This window comes from Anser anser (assembly GCF_964211835.1).
Source record: "Anser anser genome assembly, chromosome: 3".
Taxonomy (NCBI): Eukaryota; Metazoa; Chordata; class Aves; order Anseriformes; family Anatidae; genus Anser; species Anser anser.
In genome coordinates, this window is record NC_139722.1 from 119,621,371 (window position 1) to 119,638,596 (window position 17,226).

Genomic DNA, 17,226 nt, shown 5'->3' on the forward strand with positions numbered 1-17,226 from the left:
GACACAGATCCTCGGAGTGTCTGGCCTGTGAAATGTGAAAAACAGCATTCAGAAAAAGCTTACTGGGCCAGACTGAAGGCAAAGCCACTGAGTGCTCCTGTCAGAGCTGTCAGGGAATTAAAGTGACTAACGATAGATAACTGAGCTGTTAGAGGTAGGGTGAGAGATTAAGGGCTATTGCTTTCAGTGTCCTATGAATATATGAATATGATGACCTCCACAAAAGAAAACCCACAAGTTTGTAGGAGGTTCCCATTCTGGACCATACCGTATCTCAGTAAAACTCTGCCTTTATAAAAAATAACTCCCTACTGGATTGTTATCCATTTAAATTGTGTCCACATGTAACAAGCCTGGCTTTTGCATACTTTTGACAACTCTGGGAGTAGAATTACCACAGAAATCTGCAGTATTTTAGTGGGATGGGGGTACTACTAACTGTAAAGTTTATATTGAAAATTCATCTGTCTTCTGATTTGAATGCAGTTGGCTAAGGCAGGCCAAGAAAGCCACATGGGCCCCAGGAAGAGAAGTACCAGGGGAAGGGGAAGAGAAGGTCATCTTGGTTTTGTTGGAGAGGAAGAATGAAAGCTTTACAGGTGTTGAGGGAATAGGAACATCACCATTTCAATGATGTCAGCTAACTGTCTGTATCTCAGATGTTTACTTTAATATTAAAATCTTTAGCAGTAGAGAGTACTAACCATAGGAGAAAAGATATCTGGAAGAGGCTATGAATTGTCAAGACTGAAGACTAAATTCAAGAAGCAGCAGTATAGATAAGACAGTAGCGAGGAAATAAGCAAATCCTGCTTCTGCTCCTGCCTCTGCTCATGTTTTGGAAAATGTCACTTTTCTTCTTTCTCTCTCAAGCCTTTAGCATCTGTTTTGCATTTGTAGCAAATCTTCCCATTAAAGGTACATCTCCACTAGCATTTTCATGGATCACAGAATATGTTAGCTCAGGAGCATGCTTTGGAAGTGAACCTCCCATCATCCCCGCTTACCATGCCTGGGTTCAGCGGCAGAGCAGGGCAGAGCCTCATCCCATCGCCCCACTGAGGGAGCTGGGCAGGACAGGGGGCAGCTGGGGACAGCCCCAGGCAGTGGTCACCTCCATAGGGATGGGGACAGGATGAGGTGGAGCTGGAGAACTCGAGCAAATGCCCACAGAAGGTTGAATGTAGCCTTGTGACGTGCCAAAATGTAAAAGTCTTTTGTGTCACCGAAGCCTTCTCAAGAACTGGAGGGGACCCACACGGTATGAGATGGCAGCCAGGGACCTGCCCTGGGATCGCCTCAGCTCAGCCCTTCCTGAGGCTGGTCCCTTGGGTCTCGCTAGGAAGGAGCAATTCAGTGAAAGGCACTTCCAGGAAAGACATTTTTCAAAGCAAAAGTCACTTCTCTGCTCCAAGAGTTAAAATTCTTCATTGTAATTCCTGGAAAGTGCTCCAGTCTAAAAAATGCTGGCGGTACTTACAGGGGTAAGAAAACAGTCATAGCAGAGGTTGTGTAAAACAAACAATAAAGTTGGAAAAGTTTTAAATTCAGGAGTATGAAATTCTGGATATTACTGGCATTTTGTAAAAATGCTCTGACAGGGTTTCTTGCAAAAGTGTTTGTGAAACTTTGGGTAAACTTAGGCCATTTGACTCTTTTGGTTGGAAATAATACAAAATTCTGTGGTTCTTACTTTTCATCTGCAAAATGAAGGAAACAATCGTGCTGCATTCCTTGTTAAGTGTTAGGAATTGCACTTTCCTAAGTAAGGCTCTAGTAAGATTTAAGTAGGACTGGAAATAAAATCTGCTTTCTCATTTTTATGACTTTTGACATGTATACAGACTGTGTGCATCTCAGCTATATTCTTGTGGTGACTTCTGGTAAATATGTGAACTGATATGTTTGCAACCTGAACAAATAGAGAAATTTAAAATTTATATACATGAATATTTTGGGAAGCACATACCATAGGTTTGCTCAAACTGTAGTTTTGCTGTTATTTTCAGTGGGAGCCTGAAATATCCCTGGCATAATACTGAAAGTAATAACTAATTGTGTCTCTCAAAATTACAGTCAAGATGCTGTTCCAGGTTGAGATCATTTGGGAACAAAGCCATTGGGATAATTCATTGTAGAAAATATAAATTTGTAACAGAGGGAATGAGAAAGCTTTATTCTCATCATCTTCTCTATTATTTCAGTGCACAGCACCTGTACAGAGCTGTAAGGGCTTGTACAACTCATGATGTAGGGATCAAAAAAGCCTGTGCTGGCTGAAGGGAACATGAGTCCACTGCAGTTTGTGTACCTGGGCCAGTTCACACTTTATTTTCTCCAAAATGAAGTGAGCAGTGCAAGAAAATAGAAGTTGCCCTGAAACGTTTGTTCTTTTCAGAAACAACAATATTCACTAATCAACAACAGTCGACTCCCTTTTCGCCTGCCCTTACCATCTCAGTGAGACTATAAATTGATCTTCGTAACATGGCCAGGAGATTAAAAATAATCCAGGCTCTCCCAGAACGCAGAGACACATTGCTCGCTCCAGAATTGAGAGGTCCTTGGGGAAATGCTGCTTTCAAGTTAAACCAAGATAACTTTAGCGTGAGTGTCGCGCCGATGTTGACTGTGCTGTGTCCAGGAAGTGATTCCTCGGGAATCAGTTTCCTAAAGTTTCACAGATATTGCCAAAGATAGTTTTCAGAAAAGAACAGAAGTAGACTTAGCGCTGAAGTCCTTTCTTTGCATTGCAGTGTTCAGTAACTTGCTGAGGGAATGAGTAGAGGTCGCATTGACTGCAGAAGCAGAAATTTTGTTTAATATCGGTTTTTCATGCCACAGTATAACGTTTCCACACTCTCCAAGGAGGTCCTGTAAATATCACGTAACAGTTTATGTGCCAGAATATCAATGCTGTGGCTGGGGATTTTCAGGTCTGACCTTTACTTTTGTCTTTTCAGATAGGACAGATCGATGTGCGTTGAGCAATTCACAGCTGCACCAAAACTCTCAGCTGAACACTGGGGCTTCAGGATTCAAACAGCCCAGAAGAATTGATCTGCTGAGTCCACAGCATCCACCCTATTCCTCAGGTGAGCTTCATGGTACAGCCTTGCTCACCAGCAAGTGGGAACGTATTGAGTACAAAGGGGCTGCCTTTGGCCCTGTAGACTTTGTACTGCCCTCTGGGAGTGCCGTGACTCTGGATTGGGCTATGAAGTGCATAAAGGTTTGCGCAAAGCTCTGAGGTCAGCTGTATCCTGGGGGTAGAGGGATACCCAGGGAAGGGGCAACATGGTTGCAAAGACCCTCCTGAGTCATTCAAACCATCCTCATACTTCTGTCATGGCAGCGTTTGGGGTTTGCATAGCTTTCTTTGAACCCAATTTCTGTCCACATCTAAGATCAGGAGACAGTGAACACTGATCTTTTAATAAAGTAAGCAAGAATTTGAAGCACTACTTCATGGTTAAAGACAAATAATTGATTTCATTAGGAAAGTGAATTCTGCCTCTCCTCTGAATTTTTTTTCCAAAAACCTACACGCACAAATTCAACTAGCACAATCATCCGTTTGCACTGCAAGCCTTTAGACACTGTTTTCCTTCTTCCAGATGACTTTCATTACCCACTTGGGAAATAAATTACTGGGCAGTGCTAGAGTTAGCAAACCTACATACACTCATAAAAAGTTCAAACCAAAGTGTGATCATCAGGTGCTTACAGGTCAGTAATCACACTCTTAATTCTCAGAAATAATTGAGAAGAGATGGTATTATCTGGAGGAAAAAAAAAAAAAAGTCCTTCCTTTTCCTTTCCAAATATCCCATTTTAAGCTAGTAACAAGTATAAAAAGTATGGATTTATTATGGCTGAATGTTTGTTGAAGGCAATGGAAAGTTTCTACTTAATCCCAGGGCATTTTGGTGGGAGCCCTTCAAACCTTTCAGTTCAGAAAAGCACCTATGTCATAAGCACTTTATGAGGTCTCAGTTATACTGCCCCATTTTGGTGGACATTGAATCATCCTTGATGTTAATAATATGCTCAAGTACTTTGCAGAATAAGGATGCACTGAGAGCCAAGTGTAAGCACACAGTCTGTGTCAAACAGGACCTTAACATTTAGCAGACCATGCTGTTTGCCACACACAGATCTTTTGCCAGTTAAGCTATGGGTATTGTTCTGATTTTTGGAAAAAGTATCTTCCAGCATGTTTTACAATAAATGATTCTGAAGAATGTATCCCTAGGCAGTGTGATGGATGCTTTGTAAAGCAGGCTGTTGTAGAAAGCGATGCGGTTATGTAGTTCTCCCAGTTTATTCTCAGGGTGTGCTGCTGCTGTGCATGAGTCTCAACCTTATGAACAAAAAGGTTGCACTGGTTCCAACAGTCGTGACAACAAAGGGAGGTGTAAAGCTGCAGTCTGCTCCTGACAGCTTTTCTTTTCAAATGTTTTTTTTCTTTCCAGTTGAAGAGTTTAAGCATGTTTCAGTGGTTCTGCGTTCCCAGCACACAAAACCATCTGCAGCAGCCCGAGTCAGAAACAGGCTCTCATAGGCTGGCTCTGGAACAGGGAGTTTCTCGCAGCACGACCAACCGCCCTTCCAGCAAATCACAGGTGTTCTCCACATGGCGTGAGCAGGTGAGAGCATGACTTTGCCAAACCATGATGAAGTTTGGTAGCTGAAATACAAAATCCAAGTTTGGCCTGAGATCTGAATCTGGCACTCTGCTTTATCCCCTGCTCCAAGCCAAATCAAACTGCAGCACGTCATGAAATCCAAACACCGCTGTGCTCCGGGTCGCTTAAGATCTGGATCCAGCTACAACCTCTGATGAGGAAGCTTCTCTCTGTGCATGTAACAGTGGTGCCGGTGTACAACACATTCCCTCGTTAGGTGGTAGCACTCTGAGAGAAATTCAAGCAGCTGAAAGTTTGCACCTTAAAGTCTATAGGGAAGGAGATAAAATGCTGAGAAGGCTTTGGGGTACAGTGAAATTGCCACTCTGTGTAGCTTAGAAAAAAAAAAAAAAAAAAGAAAAAAAAAACCCACACAAGCAAGATTTATGGGTTGTTCAAGTTCTGAGGCAAAGCACCTCCTCCATCTTTTTGGCTTCTGAAATCTCTCATTATTAGTGTAAGAGCTGCCAGGCACAGGGAGTAGTTCATTCAGCCCACCTATACTTTTTTGAGTGAAAAAAATGCAAAGGATGCGTTCCATATTCTTCAGGAAGTGCTCTGCACTGCAGGGCCAGCTCTGCTGCAGCCTGACGAGTGCTTGCATGACATGCAGCATGCCAAGCGGGCCATCCTGCTGCCCTGGCGATCCTTCTCTTGTGTTCCTGCTTGCACTTTTTTATTTTAATAGGGAAGGATTTGAATTTCTGTTTTAGTGTGTTTGGCACTTCTGGAAGTCCTTTGACATGGAAAAAGGCTCATCTTTCAAATGCCTGTGGCACTCCCTGTGAAAGGTGATTTTTAAAAAGCCATTTTATTTTGCTTCCTGGCAGTGATATCAAAGGAACAATCAGTGCCTGACTTGGAGCCAACAATTTATTTCCATTATAATAAACAGAAAACAATGGCATGCTGCCTTATTAGTTATTCACTTTCCAAGTCAACAAACTTAGAGGGTTGGGATGAGATCTAACCAGAGATATGCTTTGATGTTTTCAGTTTGGAGAATTGGTCTCCTAGCCAAAATGCTGAGTGATGCCAGTTCTTGGAGGAAGGAAGGAGGGACAGAGGGAAGGGAGAGCCTCTGAAAGCACAGGGCATGGGGTAGCTACAGGAAGGGCTGGAGAAGTGTGGCATGATGGTGGCTGGGTATTACAACAGATTGGAGTGTGATTGTGGTACTGGGGAGACTGACATCAGAGATGGCATGAGCAGAGCAGAAGCTGGATTGATTTCAGTGTCATTACCTTCATTTATACCCATTGGTGATCTAGTTCTTAGTGTACTACAGAAGAACAGAGCCACTTGTGTGGTGTTCACAGTGTGTGCTGCTGAGGCTAGTGCACCCAAACCAAACCAGATGTGCACAGCAGCTCTGGGCACTTGCCCTTCTCTCCAAGGAGCAAGCTCGTGTCTTCTAACACTGTCACTAAAATATCACTTTGTAGGGAATGCTGCTGAGCAAAATGAGTGTCAATATTTGTCACTCTACTATGTTTTAGCAGTGATTTCACATTTGTATAGTATTTCAGGAGGGAAAACTCCTCAGTGGAAAAGTATGAGTAAAAGTGCTTTAAAGTATTTTGTTCTATATGCCTATTAGGACAGAGGAGCTATGGAAAGCTATCGAACAAACAGGTCTTGTAGGTGGGGGTAAACATGGAAGATAAATATCTGCTATTTTTTTGTGTAGATAATTCTGATCCACCTTTTTTTTTTTTTTTTTTTCCCCATCATGATGCCAACCAGCAGTGAAAAAATCAAAGACTCCCCATTGCCTTGAATACATTTCACCATTCCTGGATCAAAATATCTGTGGTTTTTTTTTTTCTTGTTTTGTTTTTTAACGAAGCAAAAGCCTGAACATGATGTGAAGCAATTGATCATTCCTTGGCTATAAATCATGCCTCTCGTGGATAAGCCACCCTGACCCCTTTGGATTCTTTTCTGATAAATATTCAAACACATTAAAAATACATTTTTTTCCCATAGAATTGATGCTGTAAACTGCCTGAGTGATTTATAACAGTAACAACTGAATAAAGACGACACCAAGTGGAGTAGAGTCTTTGTCTTAGTGCAGAACTGCCTGTTCGTTGCAGGAGGATATATACCTTGTTTTCACCTGTAGGTTGTTATTTTAAGGCAATTTCTGTATGGATTTTTTTTTTTTTTAACTGAGAAAATCACTGACTTTTTTTCAAAGCCAAAAGAAAACTTTCCATCCTTAGGAGGAGCAAGACAAGCTACAACCTGTTTTAGAGAAGGTATCTCATGGTGATCATAAACCATTATCTATGAGGTAACCAAATACAGCACAGAAAAACAGAAATACCTGTTAGGAAGAAATGTCTCCTCTGAGCAAAGATGTTTAGTAATAGTTTTGTGGTTGTCATACTGCCTTTTAATAGCCAAACCCATAGGTATCAGGGAGGGGAGAATCTGAAGCAGATGATAATACACAAAGGATGACTTAATACTTCATTTGGTGACAAGAATCTCTGTGACAGTGATGATATTCAGCAAGCTAAGGTATCATATAGGATCTGAGCCTGAGAGAGTTTCTGGAACTGGCACTTTTCAAAAATATCTGCCTGTAATGTCCGACAGTGGCAGTGGCAGCAATAATACTCCTTGCACAGGTCAATTATCAGTGCAGAATAGCACATTCAAATCTTGCGTGAGCAGTTTCCTCTGCTTTGAACCCTCTTATTGCCAGATGCTCAGTCACAGTCTGGCCCTCATTCTTCCAGTCCTCCCATAAATGGAAGCAAATTTCCACCAGGAGCTTCCTTGGGGGCAGAAGGAAATTAGAAAAAGAATAGACCTGGAGTCCTCTCATGTAGCTAAAAGGCCTCCAGTCAGACACTGCAGCCAATTTCTCTTTCCTGTGCTCTGTTGCAACATGAACAGCTTTTTTTCCTAGCCTACAAATTCTGGCTCCTTGCTTTATTCCAGCTGATCTCCCTTCAGTAGTGAGGCATTTGATACCAAGCCTTGATCTTCCTACCCACAGTAATCCAGGCATCCTAGAAAATGGGTGCACTTCTTGCCCTTCTGCATTTTCATGGTTGCCTTCTGGGCAGTTATAGGTGATGCCGAAGTCCTTTCAACAGAGATACAAGCTTATCCTCCCCTCTTCCCTCCATCAAGTGCTGTTTCTCTCTTTCCTGTACTCTTCATTCTACCCCATCAGCTCAGTCTTTCTGCTGGTCCCCACTCGTTTCTCAAGCCCACAGTCCATACGTTTGTAGCTGTGAAGTCCTAGAGCACATTATAAAGTCATTTCAGGTCAGTGATGGCTGCAGCCAGCCTGGGTGCTGCCCCCCCTTGTTAAACGGGGCTTGGTGTCATCCACAAACAGTTACGGTGAGGAAGCTGCAACTGGAGCCATCACACAGGATAAAGGAAAAAATACCCAGCTAAATTAATTCCAGAAAAGACTAAGGTTGGTATTTTGTAGGGCAATAGGAACCATCTCTGAAGTATTCATCTTTTTATCTGTCCTTACCATGAGATCAGTAAATATTCCTATTAATACAGAGAGCACGAAGCCTTTGCTGAGATAGGTACCTTGATTTATCAGTGACTGGTCTCTAAAATCTTGCAGAATGGATGAAGGCAGGCAAGGGAGGAAACTTGTTCCTTCCATCCCACAGACATGGAAGGCTCCGCGGCAAAGCCTTGGGGTGAGGTCCTCAGGGTCATACAAAGGATCTGCTGCAGAAATAGCAACTGAGAACAAGTCTTGTGAATCTTTACCTCCTGTACATCGTTTTGATGCAGAGTCAAATCCCACTGCTTTGAAATACCACAGAAGGCAGCGCAACTATGCATGGGCAAGCTAGAGAGACATTGCCTGTTCTTTTTTCAGTCATGTCAGATTTCCCTGAAATCTGTTTTATCTAACTGCCAGACAAAGCTTCTCAAATCTGCAGCCAGCGTTATTTGGTCAGGGCATGGGGGTGAAAAGCCCAGCATTCAACAGAGATTCCTTGGAGTATCTTTAAGATCTTGGATCACATAAAACAGTCCCCTCTCATAAAATAAATAAATAAATAAATAGAAATAAAGCACACAAACTTACCATTGTTGAGTGTTTCTTTAATAGAATCAGAAACAAATTTGTGACCTTGTGGCCCAGAGGTGGGAACACCATCTATAAACTTGCCCAGACATAGAAATGCATTCTGCCTGTCAGTAGGAGTTTGCAATTGAACATGTATATAAAAAAAAGCCGGTGTTACATTAGGCTAACATTTTTTAAATGCCACAGCTCACTTTATATGCTGTAAACCTTGTTAATGTTGCTAACAAGAAAGTTAAAAACTCAAAGCTATAAAAATAGGAATGCCACTGCTCACTAAATAAATATACGTGAGAACCAAATATTCCGATACAAGTTCTGGAACAGCTCATGTGTCCAGGGAGGAAGGAAGAAAAAAACACCAACTTAAGTTGTGCTGCTGATGTTATAAAGCTCCCTATAGTCAGACAAAATCATCTCCCATTCAGTGTTTGACAAAATTTCGAGTGGTTCTTGAGAATTCAAAACCGTAATGTGGACAAGTGGCAGGGCCTTTAGGAAGGCAGGACAGGCGGCTGCAGGGACAGTGGATGGGGCAGGAAGGGAGGGAGGTAAGGAGGTTTCTTTCTGTCTGACTCAACAACAGATTGTTAACATGGCAGCAGTGGGGAACAGGTTTCCTTCAAAACAGGCCACCTACATATTCTGGCCTCTGCTGTTGGCACCAGATCCGAGTTAACAGACCCAGTTTGGGCCTGTTATATGCAGTCTGGGATGTATAGTGAATCTTTCCGACAGGTTGGGCTCTAGTGATTCAAGGGCTGGAACTTCCAGGGATTATTTTTGGCATTTATGCTCTAACTTATATGTGTTTGAAGTTGCTTATTGATGCAGCCTTTTAACTATATAATGTGAGAGCTGAGATCTACTCCTACTGTTGGGCCTGCTGAATTGTGTGGGATCACCAGTCTGCTTAGCATTGGCAAGCTAAGCTTTTGTGTTTTCTAGTCTGTGCTCGTGAAAAACACCCTTTTTCTTTTCCTAATTTATTTCCTTCAGGAAATTATGAATGAAAGATCATAAAATATATGATATTTACTCACATGATGGACCTTTGTTTACAGATTTTGGCAACACAAAACAATACCTATCTTATATTTATGTATATAACTCTAGTCAGGGATATACAGGGAAGACAAATGGGAGAGAGAGAGAGAGAGAGGTATTATTTCCACCTTTCTGTGAATGCAGGCTTTGGCTTTTTCTAAGAATAGGTTCTGCACTGTCCTTTTACCCCATTGGTGTGTGGAGTGTTGTATATTGTCAGGCAGATATGAAGCAAACTCGTATTTATGTAAGCATTGGTTTCCTGATCCCAACACCAAACTCTGTTTATGGAAGTCCTGTGAACTGTAAATCAGCTGCCAAGAGAGGCAAACACAACTGCTCTCCCAGTGTCATAACCCCACAAACAACAAACACATCTCCTCCTCCTCACAAGGCTCTGCAGGAATAGAAACAACTTGTCGTGACCCTGAGTGCATTAACAGGCCTTGGCTGACCTAACCAGCCTTACCTGGGGCCACCAACCACACCTGAGAGCCCCCACCTACGCACCCTGTCCCCATTGCTCTGGGGGTGCATTTAATCTCAGGCTTTGGTAACTGCTCCTTGGGGAGGCTCTATGCCTATCGAACATTAAAACTAGCATTATAGTTGTTGAGAGACCCTCAAACTTATTTGAAAGAGGTAGGTTCCTTGCTACTCTGCCTTACCCGAGAAGATTTCTGAAAAAAAAAAAAAATGTGAATCAGCAGAATCAGCTGATGGAGCCCTAGAATTGCAAGCTATTATTTCAAGACATACATAACATAAGGAGGCTGGTTTGTGAAGCAAGCTCTGTTTGCCTGCCACCCTGGGATACCTTACAACTACCAAGAAGACTATCACAAAGTTCTGTCTTTGCTCTACTTATTTGTTTATCCTTAGTTAAGTGGAACAAAATAGCTTCGGGACAAATAGGAGGGTTGTGCTGAGGATCTACTACATGCTAATGTACTTATTGACCTCCTAGTTGAGCGACAGAAAGATTGTGGTGGGGAGAGTTAAGCTAAAAAAGAGTTTAAGATATCCAAAGGTTTGTTTCCTCCTTTGATGTGATGAACACTAGGGTGTCAGGAAGGTAGCTCGGATGAGGAACACTTGTAAGCTCTGCCATGCGCTGTATGACCATGTCCATAGCTGTAAATAATGTTGCTGGCAGTGGTTTCATGTGCAATTGTGCAGTTGACATGCACACGAGAGCAAGATGTGCCAACTGCAGGCTGTCGTGCAGGTCTGGGGGATGCTTACAGAGGTACGTGGTCATAGCTCTTAAAAAACAAACTGGTTGATTGGCTTCTGTGTGCTACTGCACTTGAAACAATCTCTATGTAAGCAAACCTTGGGAAAGTTCAGTTAAGACTTTGTGGGTTTTTGGTTTCTTTACATATTTACTCTCTTTTCCTTTCTGACATTGGACACGCCATCTCGGGGGTAGCTAATATCCACTGAGGCTGGGCAGTTGCTTCATCAAAAGGCCAGATTTGGAAGCCAAATTTAGGGACTTCCACCAGAGTTGAAGTCAAAAGACACTGGAAGGAATATATTTGAATTCTGAGAATATATATAAATGTGTGCCTGCTGTATTAAGGCAATTATTTCTATCTAGGTCACTTCTTGACAATGTGAAACACTCACTTCAGGTCAAGTCCCGAAAAGACCTGAGCTTTCAGCATCTTCCAGGGGGTTAGCAAGACCAGAGGTATCTCAGTAGCTTGTAGAGTAAAGGCCTTGTTGGTTGTTAAATGTTCAGGTTTTCAAATGTCATTATCATAAGCTTCATCTGGGCTGACTATATGTGAGTTGGCAGTGCTTGGATTCTTCTGTCTTCAGCAGCTAATTGTGAGGACTTTTTTCTATGTTTACACTCCCTTCCTCTCCATGTTCAAGTGATTATTTTTTTTTTTTTTCCTGTGGTGAGAGCTAGCAACACGCGTTTGGATATTTTCACTCTTCTCCCTCATCTGGACCGTTTTCATCCAGACCATTTGCCACACTTCACTATTTTTGGTCAGACATACCAAGTCTTCCGTAACGAGGCTACACAGAAAACTGTTTTCCAGCATGGCATAACTAAAGGAAAGAGTCTTTTGGGTTTTGAAGAGGATTTGGCACCAGGTCTTAGCAATGTTTAAAAATGTATATGTACTCCTACTGTACATTGTTATGTTTCCTGCTCAACCCTTGATTTTTGTAGCCACCTATGGGTCAGGAATGAGGAATGGTTGGAGAATAGCATGTGGCTATGTACAGAGAGCTCCACGCTCACTTTGTCTTAAACATAGCCAAAAGACTGTATTCTAAAACTTTTGTACATTTATTTAACTTCCTCTCTGCAATGACAGAAAAAATTACTTACAGATACTACCCTGCTTCTTGTGAAGAAAAAAGGAAAGTTCAGGGCTATGGTAAAGCCTAAGCATTTTAAGAAGTTGGTTCTCTTTCCACAAATAGAGATTATGTGCATGATTAACAACTGAGAAGTGATTAAATTGATTAATGACTGAAAATTTTAGCTTACTTAGTAAGAGTGGAATGATACATTATGCCTATATTCTTGAGGAGTGAGGAAGGTAGATAATCCAAATGAGGAATGTATTCTTTTATTGCGTGGCTAATAAGAATAATAAAAAACTACAAGCAAACAAAAATCCAGCTGTTTAGTTTGGCCCTCTAGAATTTCAATAAAATTTTATGAAACTATTTGGGCTGTTTGAAGCAGTAACTCAGTTATGTACAAGACTCAATGTATTATGCTCACAGGAATAAAAATGGTGGGATTTTTAGCAAGAGTATGTAGTTTTCAAGGGCTACTGATTACAGTTTGGTGAGAAGTTTTCCATTTTATCCCCTCCTCAATCTCAGTCCTGACTGCAATTTATTATGCTATCCAGGATAGCATGCTGAGATACTGATTTTGTTGGAAGACCACACTCAAAATTGCACTGAAATTGGATGTAACATGGGAACCATCACAGTCAGGACTTTGCCACTGAAGTCTAGGAACAATTTTGCAGTGGGTCATGTTGCGTCTTGTCTAGGGTTTTCACAAATTAAAAATCTATTTATATATGAATTTTAAATCAAAGCACAAACATTCTGTGCTTTGATTTAAAGCACTTACATTTTTCTCTTCACCTCAAACATGGACTGTGTTCAGCATTCTCATTTGAATGTACACCAGCGTAAGTCCTGGGAAAGATGTTTTCTTCAGCAGTCAAATAGGCTTTTTGTTCATGCTGCTACATTTCTGACATAAGAAACCAGATGAGACATGAAGATGGCAAACTGTTGAACTGTTGTCATTTTAAGCCCTCCCGAGAGGGAAGCCAAGGCAAGATGCAAGACCTGAACTTTCCAAGGGGATGTACTGCTGTAGACAGTCTTTTCATCTATTTTCCCTCTCTCCCTTGCCTCGGGATTTTTCCAGTTGTGTTAGGCAGGACCAAGTATTTTTGCATGTATGGGTTTTCTCTGTAGCTTGTTACCTGTTCAGGCTGCAGTGCTAATGTAAAATTTTTATGATAGAATAATGTCTACTGTTGAGTATCAAAGGGAAAAAAAAATCTAGGGAAAGAGGAAAAATAGAGGAAATATTTTTTTTCCTGGTTGATTTATATTTCAGGAGCACTGAAATCACTTGGTAATTTTGCTTTTCGGGTAAATATTTCAACTTAAAATGCAAGTTAGTTTGCAAGCAAATTTGATGTTAAGTGGGATTTTCTTGTACATTGCAAGAGAGCCTGTGAAATTTCTTTGGTTATAAAGCCAGGGTGCTTTGTTTCATTTGGAAATTCTGACCAGTGGCACCCTGAATGTTCTCCAGGTGTTGCAGTCTTGAGTAACAATCCCATTAACTGCTAATTTATAGTGCTCATTAGCCGGGAGGTAGCAGGGGAAAGGGTAGAGTCTGTTACTGTCCCTGTAGCTCAGTACCATTTTTTGGCATGTATGGGTCAGTCATGGCTTGGGTCCTGCTCAGACCTTGTAACACTGCATCTCTTGCTTGCTATTTCTTCAGTATACATAATACATATGAATATGATGCCCAGATTCTTTCTGGAGAGTTTTAGAAGCTTCAGTCAAAATTTACAGGCGTGAGTACCTTCAGTGCAGCTTACCTCAGCAATGAGCAAATTATTATTCTATAATCTCCAGAAACTGGGTCTCTTACCTCAATTCCTTTCTCTATTCAAATAACTGCACTTTACGTTATTTGGTGGCAAACATTCTTCTCCTGGTTGTAACCTACAAACTTGCACTAGACTGATCTCATCTCTAGACCGGAGGTTCCCCCCTTCCAATGCCTTCATTCTGAGATTCATGAAGAGCTTCATTTCAACAGGTGAAATAGTATTGAGGCTAAATTCAGGATCTGTAGGCAAAGGAACAGTGAGGGAAGGCAAGAGTTTTGAATTGGCAGATTTCTTCAGTCACCTACCAGCACAGTCCAGAGTTTAGCACATAGGATGTCATTTCCATGTAGACTGAGTCCAAAGGTATCTACAAGCAGAAAAACAATATGAAAAACTTTCATGGTTTGGGTTTATCTACTGATATGGTTTTCTTCTGTATCAAGCTCATAGAACTTGGTATCTTCACAGCATTCTGGGTGGTAGATAGAAAACACTAGTTAATGCTCAACCAAGCTATTTTTCTGGTGCTGTGGATGTTAAGTTACTGAAATTCAATGATGTATTATGTTAGCGGTAATATATATTTGTGTGTGAATGTGTAGAGACATTGTGTTCAGCAGAAGGGCTGTTTGGGTAGAAGGAGAGGAAAGCCTACTCTTTATGCCTCTGGCAAACTTCCATAACTGGCTCACCCTGACTGGATAAGATTTGTTATTTGTAGAGTGGTGGATGCCTGGAGAAATGCTGTAGCAGCGAGCTTAGCCTGTGTGTCTAGCAGCAGCCTTTATTAATTGCAGCAGTGGGTGGAAAATGCATTAGTTTCATATATTACTGCTGAGGGGTTGACGGCATCCATTCTCACAGGATTGCTATATGCTCCATGTTCCTATATGGAATTCTCTTCAACCTCTTCTTTTTCCTTTCTTTCTCTTGAGATGTTGCTTGTGGTACCCTCATTTCCTGCCTCCTTTGCTAGTCAAGGCAGGGGATGGAAGAACCCTGATACCAGCCTAAGGTCCTTCATGATGCCACAAAATGGGGAGGTTGTTTTTCAGGAGTCACTCAGTGGCTGCTTTTTTGTCTGGTTTCAGGAAAATAAAATAAAAAAAGGAAAGAGGAAAATGAGAATTACTAGTAAAAGGAAAATAACATTATTCTCCATAAAGTATTTGCAGAAGTTTCTACTTTCTTCCGTCTTACCTTCCATTGAGATATCTGGAAACTTCCCTCTGTTTCAGTACTGCTCAAGCAGTTCTGCAGAAGTGTCTGCTCACTGAAGATACAGGGCATAACCTGCCAGAGCCTTTTTTATATACCTGCCTATATCTGTCCTCAGCAGAAATGTTGCTGGCCAATGCGTGCTAACATTTTCCCTGGGGCTGCCAATGTGAGTATACAGGTGATACTACAATGCATAGGGTGGGGTGGCAGAAGGAATAATTTAAAGAAATAATTCAGGCAGCCCTAGCTGGCTGCGTCATGAAGTCTGCCACTCCAGCACAGCTCATCTGGATGTATGGGAACCAGCCTCGGAATAGCAAAGCTCAGCACTAACTTCCCCAGGGAAAAGTTGTTCATGCTGCGTACCTGCGAGGCATTTATATAGAATTACTCGGTGCATAGTGCATCCTCCTGCTGTCTGGTGCTACTAGTAACAGAGAAATATTGACTTAGACATGCTGTGGGTAAGATCACACCCTACTGGCTTTGAAGGTAAAAACATCCTCTGCCCCATGCAAGCCTACAAATAGGGTGTTTTGATAAGTATAGCTGAACTTGTGTTGCCTTTGAGGACAAGGATCCACAATTTTCTTTATCTCTGAAAGTGCACAGGGAATGCACCATAAGTCGCATAACATGCAAAGCTGAAGAAACTTTACCTCTCTTTTTGGCAACTCTTCAGTCTGTCACAAACTTGTGACAACAAGCATTCTCCTGCAAGTGTAGATGGGAATTGTGCTTGTGAAGGGCAAATCTTAACTTCTGTCTATGCACAAACTAAAAAGGCTTCTGGATTTCCTTATTTTGGGGGAGGAACATGAATATGGGAGCTTTAAGCTCTGAAGTTTTGGGAGAGAATTTCAAAAGTAATTTTGAAACCTTATAACTTCCTAGCTTCCAGATCTGGCTTGAGAGCTTCAATGCCATGGGGTGGTGAGAGGCAGTAAAACTTCAGGTTAAATATATGCAAAAATAAGCTTAACTTGAAAACAAATCCTTGCGCTTCTGATGTTGAACTCTGTTATGAACCAGATAGAGTAATGCCAGTAAAGAAACCCCAGGTTCATTTCAGCCAACATGTGGGATGGTTTGCAAAGCATTAGTTTGTCGTCTGAGCCCCCAGCTAATATTTGGGCTTTCTATTTCCAGTGGTGCCATGTGCCATTTCTTAACATAGGAAATTTGGCTGTTATCTTCAGAGGCTTAACCAAGAATTTGGTTTAAGAGAAGACTGTGCAGGTTCCCTTGCCAGCATAACTTGCTTTGTTTTATGAGTGCATGTGATGACCTCTGTGTCTTCATATGGGCTGTTTACAGCGCAACCACGAAGATAAATGGGAGATGGTTAAAGCTGTTAAATTCCAGTGTTCGCTCATTGCACAGTAAGTTCTGAAGTGAACAAAATAAGTTGTAAAGAAAAGTAATCTGAAGTGCATCTAATGCCCTTCTAATAAGGGCATGTGATAATTTCAAGAAATATTGTCCATTTTTATGGAACTGTATCTGTTCATGAAAACTGAATCAAAATTGCAAAACATTCTATACATGCTAACTGGAAAAAAAATGGTCCTATTTAATATTTATGGTTTGTCTCTTTTAGTTTCAGACAACCAAAAAATTATTTCATGGAATTCAGAATTAATGTACATTAAAAAAAAAAAAAAAAAAAAAAAACTTAACAAAGGAAAAAACCCTTCTCTGAATATTTTTTTTTAGCATCTCTTCCCCAGTTCTGGAAGAGGAAATTCTGCAAACCAAATCTGAACTCAGGAAAGGGAGGTACTAGCAAGTTTGCTGTGCCAAAAGAAAACACAAAAGGTAAAATATAGCATCATCCAGAAGACTCCCCTCAGTCACACATCTTCTTTGAAAGATGCAGCTCTTGTCCAGATCACAGCAATTTAATGCGATACAGAACACTTTTACCAAAGAGCAGAAGTTATTAAGAGCTTTTACAGATGAGCCTTTTAAAAACTGCTAATATGAAGTGTTCTCTTTGTATCAAAGCATCAATGGGTGGAGTGTTTCCTTTACGTTTTCACAGATAAAGTATTTG

At 41.3% G+C, this 17,226-nt stretch overlaps 1 protein-coding gene across 1 annotated transcript in view; it reads left to right on the plus strand.

Moving 5' to 3' along the window:
- Positions 1-10,746: 10,746 nt before the first annotated feature.
- The window catches only part of LOC310896545 (uncharacterized protein), a 52,222-nt gene continuing 45,742 nt past the window's right edge, over positions 10,747-17,226 (plus strand). Inside the window, exon 1 of the mRNA XM_083828961.1 lies at positions 10,747-11,068. Coding sequence (XP_083685087.1) covers positions 10,929-11,068 — 140 coding nt within the window. The 5' untranslated portion in view covers positions 10,747-10,928. The remainder of the gene's footprint in view (positions 11,069-17,226) is intronic.